At 35.4% G+C, this 9,045-nt stretch overlaps 1 protein-coding gene across 1 annotated transcript; it reads left to right on the top strand.

Moving 5' to 3' along the window:
• Positions 1-5,676: 5,676 nt before the first annotated feature.
• LOC132644311 (uncharacterized) lies at positions 5,677-8,214 on the top strand. The gene is made up of 2 exons (XM_060360898.1): positions 5,677-6,892; positions 7,665-8,214. The coding sequence occupies exons 1-2, from the start codon at positions 5,750-5,752 to the stop codon at positions 7,983-7,985; spliced, it is 1,464 nt and encodes a 487-aa protein (XP_060216881.1). The 5' UTR covers positions 5,677-5,749; the 3' UTR covers positions 7,986-8,214.
• Positions 8,215-9,045: the final 831 nt, after the last annotated feature.

A 9,045-nucleotide genomic window follows, 5' to 3' on the forward strand; every position in this document is an offset into this window, starting at 1 on the left:
TTCATTCCAGCTTTGTTCAGTCCAGTTCAGTGGAGGTGAGCCACCATTAGATCATGGTGGCCTCTTCTTCTTTAGTCGACTTAGTAGTATTTCGAGCTTCGTCTCGTACTTTTCTATTCAGACAAGTAGTTCCATGACTTAGACATTTTATGGGGTTTATGGGCAAGACTCAGTATTTGTATTTCGCTTCCGCACTTTTCGTTATATTATGAGACTTTGCGTATTATTCACGTTATTCGTTAATTTTCGCATGATTAGCTTAGAGGGTTCGCCTTATGGGTAGAAGCTCGAAAGGTGCCCGGTCACGGCCTAAGTGTCAGATTTGGGTCGTGACAAACTTGGTATCAGAGCACTAGGTTTCAATTTCCTTGAAGTCATGGAACGATGCCTAGTAGAGCCTTGTAGATCGGTACGGAGACGTCTGTACTTATCTTCGAGGGGCTGCTCGGGTATTTGAGGAAAATATTCCCTTCCTTCTAATTCTTATCGTGCCATTAAAGTTGAATAAGGAATTAACCCTTTTCTTGTTCTGGAACAGATGGCTAGGACTCGATCTTCTGCATCTGCGGGGCGAGGGGGTGCACCAGTAGCACGGGGGAGAGACGGGTCACGAGGACGGGCCCCAGCAAGACAGGCTGCTAGGCCTAGAGGTAGACCCCCAGCCGCCAGACAGGCACCACCCGAGCTTCCGGCAGAGGAGGATGTTATGGACATACCAATAGCAGCCCCAGTTGAGGGAGCTACAGTTTCAGTACCACCAGAGTTGTTGGTCAGGATGGTTTCAGTTTTAGAGGCTATTGTTCCTCGTCTAGGTGGAGTTATGCCTCGTCTAGGTGGGTATCATCAAAGTTCGGTGGTCCAAAACTCATGAAAGCTTTAAGCTCATTTGTAGCGCTTGCCCTCCTACCAGTAACCGAAGTTGTACCCCTGGATGAACTGCTGGTTGTGTTACCACTTCAGCTGGTGGTCGAGCTAAACCAGGTGGTGGTGTCTGAAAATCCTGTGCGACCCGCTGCTCTGTGGTAAGAATGGCTGGTGTCTGACCACCCACGCCCTCCTGAGTCTGAGAAGTAGCGCACATCAGTGGTATCCAGTTTGGCTCCATCTGGGAGCAGGGGTGTTCAGGGTAAGGGGTCATCTAGACCTCCTAAGTTAGCTTCACATAATCATTCTCAGGACTCACCTCCTCGTCTATTGAATGGATGTATGTCCACTTATCATATCTTCAGAGGGGCATACTTCCACAGGTCCCATTGATGTTCGGTGAGAGATAGATGCTAGAATTTTAAGTAACCCAGGTAAGATGGGGGTAAATAATGCCCTCTCCGGAAGACGGGGTAAGACATAGACAAATACGTACTATGTCCCGTGAGCATACATTCACTACTAAAAAAATGGGAAAAACCGACGGACTGCGTCGGTTACGTGGTCCGTCGGGTTTTATACAATAATTTTAAAAAATAAAAAAAATAAAAAAAACCGACGGACAGAGTTGGTTTTTTTAATTTCTGAATTATTATGTTATATAAAAACAATATATATTTTATGGAAAAACCGACGCACGACGTCGGATTTTTATTTAAATTTTTTTATTTTAAATACAAAACCGACACAGTGCGTCGGTTTTTTCATAAATTTTCAGAATTATTTTCCAGAAAATCGACGAACTAAGTCGGTTTTCCGTCGGTTTTCTGGAAAATTTCCAAAATTAATTTCCAGAAAACCGACGGATTGCGTTGTTTTTCCGTCAGTTTTCTGGAAAATTTCCTGCATTCACTTCCAGCATTTTCTGCAGCCACACCTGCATAGAAACCAGTACCAAAAGCAGCTCAAAACTAGCATTAAAATGCTCCAAATCAATTCTAAAAGAGCTACAACACATAAAATCACCCTAAGTAATAATAAAACACATCAAACACTATCTAACCACATCAAATACGATCTAAATAGACCTTCAAAGTTCAGAAATATTTAAATGTCCAACCAAAAGTACCATTAACTAGTTTTAACACAATCTCTTTGCTTCATAGTAACTCTTAGGTATGTCGAATTCCGGACTAACTAGTTCCCCTACAAGCTTAATCATTGAGTCCACAGCAGCTTCAACAACAATCCAATCTGATTTGATGTTAATCATTCTAACTGCAACAGACAACTTAGAATGCTGACTCCCTACCTAAAGTGGACGACTAGCCTATTCTAATTCTTGATAGAAGCGCATTGCTTCTTCATTAGGAGGTTCCTCAAAATTTTGCCCAGGTTCAAACCCAGACTGTACGCCAAAAGCATCATTAACCATATCATTGACTCTATCATATTGGACATGACTACATTCCTGTGACACACTACTTTCACCGACAACCAATTCTAACTTTGAATTCTCAATAACAATTCTAACTTTAATAACTTATGGATTCTAACTTTAATTCTAAAAATTGAAAAGTAAATCTAGTCAAATAAAGTCTACATTTTAGTTTTGAGGTTATAGAAATATTATAACTTAATAATTCTAACATAACTTAATAATTCTAACTTTGAAAAGCACAATTCCAACCAATTCTAAAAATTGAAAAGTAAATCTAGAGAAATAAAATCTACATTTTAGTATTGAGGTTATAGAAATACTATAACTTAACAATTCTAACTTTGAAAAACACAATCTCAACCAATTCTAATTTGGAATGATCAATAACAATTCTAATAACTTATGAAATTCTAACAAAAAGCACAATCCAAAAAAAAAAAAAAAAAACTAGTCAAATAATTAAAGTATACATTTTTGCACATATTCAACATCAATAATATTACAAAGAATGATAACTAAGCTAACACAAATACATTGACAAAGAACATGAAATATAGCACAATCTCAAGCCAAAAAAAATGACAACTAAACTAGTCAAATAAAGTTTACATTTTTTTCACAAATTCAACATTAATAACATTGCAAATGATGTTTAACAAAGCTAAATAGATTAGCATTAAGCCTAAAATCTACAAATAAAACTAAAATTGAAAGAATTTTAAAAGCCTTAATTTAAGAGAAACTAACCTCAATTAATTAACTTCAAAACGGGTCTGGGGTTGGTGGGGACGGGTTGCACAGGCGGCGGCGCTGGGCGGAGGGGAGGGGGGCGGCGGGTAGCTAGGGTTTGAGGGGAATGGGAGTTTAATTGGGAAGAGGAGAAGAAATGGGTATGAAAACCCGTCTGGAATGTTTTTAAAGAAAAATCGACGGACAAAACCGACCCTGTCCATCGGTTTTTCCCGCACGTTTGACCATATTTGACCCAAAAATTTAAAAAAAAAAAAAAAAAAAAAAGGAAACCGAACCTGTCCGTCGGTTTCCTAAAAAAAATTGTTTATTATTTTTTAAAAAAACAAATTGAATTGCAAATTATTTAAAATATTTTTTAAAATAAAACCGACGTCGTCCGTCGGTTTTATATTAATTATTATTATTATTTTTTAATAAAACTGACGAGGCTCGTCAGTTTTTTTTTTGCGGATATATAATTTCAAAATTTTGCGGAAAAAACCGACGTTGTCCTTTGGTTTTTTTAATTAAAAAATTAGAAATACACAAAACCGACGCACTGAGTCGGTTTTCCGTCGGTTTTTCAAAGCGACGCAGTACGTCGGTTTTTTGTCCGTCGAATTTTGCCAGTTTTTTAGTAGTGATTCAGATTCAGTGTATTTCATGTATTGCTCGTCCGGGTAAGATGGGGGTAAATAATGCCCTCTCCGGAAAACGGGGTAAGACATAGCTAAATACGTACTATGTCCCGTGAGCATAGATTCAGATTTAGAGTATTTCATGTTCTGCTTGGTTGTGCTTCATGATTTTAGCTTTAGCTTCAGTGTTTGTATATATTTAATATACTTGTACTGTGTAATTGCTTTTATGCATTATCAGGGATTTCAAAGACTTGCCCCAGGGGTAAGTTGAGAGTGTCGATGATCTTGTTGGGTCTTTTAGACTCACACTTGTTGATGTTGTATGTGTGCAGGTGTGGTTAACGGTGACCAGGTAGCCGATACTTGATTCATTCCAGCTTTGTTCAGTCCAGTTCAGTGGAGGTGAGCCACCATTAGATCATGGCGACCTCTTCTTCTTTAATCGACTTAGTAGTATTTCGAGCTTCGTCTCGTACTTTTCTATTCAGACTAGTAGTTCCATGACTTAGACATTTTATGGGGTTTATGGGCAAGACTCAGTATTTGTATTTCGCTTCCGCACTTTTCATTATATTATGAGACTTTGCATATTATTCATGTTATTCGTTAATTTTCGTATGATTAACTTAGAGGGTTCGCCTTATGGGTAGAAGCTCGAAAGGTGCCCGGTCACGGCCTAAGTGTCAGATTTGGGTCGTGACACTTGCTTTCTATCCAAAAAAACTTTTTTAAAAAGCATTTTTGAGAAAAGTACACTTAAAAATACTTTTTAAAAATTTGGCCAAACACTAATTGCTGCTCGAAAGTATTTTTTTAATTAATTGACCAAACACAAACCAATTTTCGTCAAAAGTACTTTTTTGAAACCCATTTTTTTAAAAAAAGTACTTTTGAAAATAAGTTGGTTTTAAAAGTTTGGCCAAACAGGTTATAAAATGGAAATTATCTTTTGTTTTTCAAACTAGATAAATAAAAATAAAAATTTACTTTTAGTGTAATGGACAAATTTAAGTGGACGAGAGAGTAGTTTTTCCCTAATTATAAAAAAATTCTCATTAATCTTATTTTCATCCTTACCTCAAGATTAACAGGAAGAAAATATATAAAGGTAATTTGATGAATAAAATATTTTTTTTCTCCTTCAATATACTCTAATCTAATACTCCCTTCGTCTCATAATAAGTGTCACCTTAGTAAAAAAAAATTGTCCCATAATCAATGGCAAATCCAAAATTTTCACTCGGGAGGTTCAGAAAAAATAACAAAAGCTAAATATAAAAGAATAATGTTGTCCCTGTGGATCGAACCTAGGATTCTAGAGACAATTTTGAACACCCTAGACCACTTGAGCTAATGTTTCGCATTTGTTCATGGTATTCAAAAATAAATATATGTACATAAACACAGAAAATCTATCCTATATATATACACTGTAATTTTCTGTTAAATCCGCTCCTGCCCATAATAAGTGTTATTTTAGGAAATCAAGACATAAATTGGCTAGTTTTTTTCCTAATCCTACCCTAGACAAAAAGTTACAACTTAAAGTACATCTAAATGATGATTAAAAAAGTCACATAGTAATTTGATATTGTTGAATTTCCAATGTCAAAATAATTATTACTTGTGCAAGCTCTGAGCAAGAGGAAAAATAATTTATTTTTATTATATAATAATAATTTAATAAATTTCAAAATACATTATTGATTTTTCAATATACGTTTTTCTTAAGATAGAAACTTACGGAGGAAGTAAACCTAAAGAAAAGAAGTAAAGAAAGAGGGATAATATCCTTCTTCACGAGAATGTCGGGGAACACTCCAGAACAAGAATGTTACAGTTATCCCACTTGTGTTAAATTTTACACTAATCAAAGATCAGAAAGAGACGCGTAGTATTCCATAAACCCCATGCAACATGTACACGTACTCATCTACATCCAGCACCACGGACTAACGTGGGCATCTTAACTTAATAACTTCCTCATTCAAATCCTCAATTCCCTCTTAATACATTATCCAAACACTTAAAAGTTCTTCTTCCATAACTCACAAAAGAAAAAAATATTAAGATGATGAATGTTATAGCCATTTCTCTTGTACTAACCACACTTGTAACAGCAGGGGTCTTTACTCCAAACCCTGAAAAGAAAGAAGAAGTTATAGTCAAAGAAGGTCATAGAGTTGTAGTTGTTGAATATGAACCAAATGATGGGAACACCAAGGTCTCAATTTCCCCACAAGAAACTGAACAAAAGGCAAAAACAGGTTATGTTTCAGATGTCAAAGACAAATTATCAGTTAAGGCAGAGGAAGTTAAAGAAAATGGAGAGTTTCATAGGCCTAATGCTAGAGAACTTGTTTGTGATGCATTTGGAAAGTGCACACATAAGATAGCAAGTGCACTTGGAGGAACCAAAGACACTGTTTCTGAAAAAGCCCATGAAATTCAAGAAGATGCAAAAGAGGCTGTTGGTGATGCTTATGAAAAAGTGAAAGATACTGTTGTTGGCAAAGCACATGAGGCTACAGAAAAGGCAAGTGAAGTGAAAGATACTGTTGTTGGCAAAGCTCATGAGGCTACAGAAAAGGCAAGTGAAGTGAAAGAAAAAGCCAAAGAAACAGTGGGCAAGAAAGTTGAAGAAGTGAAGGAAAGTGCTAAAGAGACTGCTGAGAAAGTGAAAGAAAGAGCAGTTGACACAACAAACACACTGAAAAGTCATTTGAAGAGGAATGCCTCAGAAGATCTTGATATCATAGAAGAAAAGGCTAAAGAAGCAAAAGAAGCAGTTAAAGAAGATACAAATAGGCTTAAAGTGGAAGGCAAAAGGGACTATCATGTAATTCGCAGGTTCTTTTCAGATGTGTTGGCATACATACTCTCAGCAAAGAACTTTCGTTCCTTAATGGGAATGATTCATTTGCTGGGATTTGCATTGTCTTATGGGGTTTGTATTTGGGTGACATTCATATCGAGTGATCTTTTGGCAAGAACTTTGCCTAAGCAGCAATTTGCAATGGTGCAAAGCAAGATTTACCCTGCTTACTTCAAGATTATGTCTTATGGCATAGCCTCATCGTTTTTGGGCCATTACTTGAGCCAGAGCCATCGATATTATGCGAATTGGACAGAAAAAATGCAGGGTTTGATTTTTCTGGCCTCATTCGCCGTGACTATGTGCAATTCCTCCTTCTTGGAGCCTCGAGCCAGTAAGGTATGCAGTTACTTCTCTGTTTCTTCCCCCGGTTTATGCAGACTCAAAATAAATTCTCTCTATTTTTTTCTAAGTTCTAATTTAGATTAGGAACATATATCATTAATTAGAATTAATGGCTAAGATGACTAAAGTAAGGCCTATCATAGTTTAGATAAATAATAATTTATCCATAAATATATTAAAATCGTTTCTCTCTCTTCCTAGTTTTCTTTTCCTACGTACAATATCTATTTACTTCCTCTTTAATTGATAACTTACATTTTGACTCCAATTTCTTGTTGAGTTAAAACTTTTTTTTTGCATTTTTCCTTTGGATCTTTTTTTTTTTTTTTTAAATTAGCTTAAATTACACAAAAATTATATTTAGTTAGAGAATAGGAAAAGTACCAATATAGTTAGGAACAGGAAAGAACAAACAATTTAACTGGAGAACACAATTGTTCGGAATTAGGGGTAGCAAAATCAGCCCATAAAACGACCGTGCAAACCTGAGTTATTTGACCCCCTTATTTTATTAACTCAGTTCATTTTGACCCATTTTGTTAACTCAGTTCATTTTGACCCGTTTAATTCAAGCCAATTTACATCAATATATAACCCCCTCTTGGGGGTCCAAATTTAGAATGTAACTATCTTGGGGTCCATATCTAAACATAGTATCTATATAGATAGGCCCGATTGACCCCTCTATGTTACTTATATTGCCTTTCTCTGTTTCTTAGTTCTAAATTGTAAAAATAGTAATGTGGTATTATTATTGAATTTGCAGGTGATGACAGAGAGAATGAAACTGGAGAAAGAGGAAGGCAGAGGGAAAGATGTATTCAACATAGAACCAAGCACTTCAAGCGTGGATGCTTTCATGGATCCCACAGGCATTAAAACAGGCCTAAAGACAACTGGTGAACCTCTTGAAACAAGACAAGAGTTGTCAGAGGAAGCAGCAAGAGTGAAACCTCGAGTTGAAAGATTGAGTCAGAGACTGAAGAAGCTGAATATGATTTCATCATTTCTCAATGTACTCACACTAATGGCACTTACTTATCACCTGGTCTATCTTAGCCAACTCGTGCATTCCAGCAGTTACTAGTACCATCATGGTCTCACGACATCAACAAAGCCAGTCATCCAGTAGTGTTGTCTCTGTCGAAGCTCGTGGAATTTCTTTGTTTCTGTATTTCCGGAGTATGAGTGTGTGACTTGTTATAATTGATCCTATTGATAGTACGGGTCTGTCATCTTGATAGAGATGGTTCTACTTCGTCAGATATTTATTCGAATATTTGGAACACGAAATAGATTAAGAAATATTTGAACTATGATTCATACTTAATATTCAGACCTCGTGTCCGGGTTCCAAAAAATTGTCAAACAAAGAATTCTAATTTCAAAATCGAAAGATTCTTTTCTTTCAACCCCTATTTATATTTTGACCAAAAGCAAAACCTTTCTTTGAATTTTTAGTCATTCTATTTATTCAGGGAATAAGTGATGATCCGAGGATTCTTACTCAGGGAATCCTTGATTTGATTTAGATTAGGTTTTTTTATTGAATCATCGTGGTTTTAGTATGAATCTGAGGTTTTAATCGATTCATAGGGTCTTAACAAGAGAATTCCTATCAATAATAAAGAAAACAAATAATAAAGAAAAAGTGTGACGTTTATTTAACTTATAATTTATTTTTTATTTATGTTCGCATATATAATACATATTTAATTATTGCATGTGTTAAAATATTTATTTCAGTTAATCACTGAAATTAACTATATGCTTTAAAAATTAAAAAAATTAATAAATTTTTTTATTAAAAACACAGTTGAATATGATTTAAATAGAGGTAACGTTTTACAAACTATTTTGTAAAATGTTGGGGAAAAAATATATATTAATGGTATAACGTGGATTGATCCATGATACAAATAATTTTGTATGACGTGGATCAGTCCACGTTATACCATTAATTTATTTATTTTTGCTGTGATTTTCTGACAATGCAAAAAAAAATTTGGATTTTCTGACTATGAAAAAAAAAATTGGGGTATAACGTGAACTCCTCCTGTTTTGGTATATAATTAAAAGGCAGACCCCTTTTGGTCTATACCGTATATTTTTATGCCCTTTAGGTTCCGGACTCCAATATTTTCTCC

Source organism: Lycium barbarum, chromosome 1 (assembly GCF_019175385.1).
Source record: "Lycium barbarum isolate Lr01 chromosome 1, ASM1917538v2, whole genome shotgun sequence".
In the NCBI taxonomy this organism is placed as follows: Eukaryota; Viridiplantae; Streptophyta; class Magnoliopsida; order Solanales; family Solanaceae; genus Lycium; species Lycium barbarum.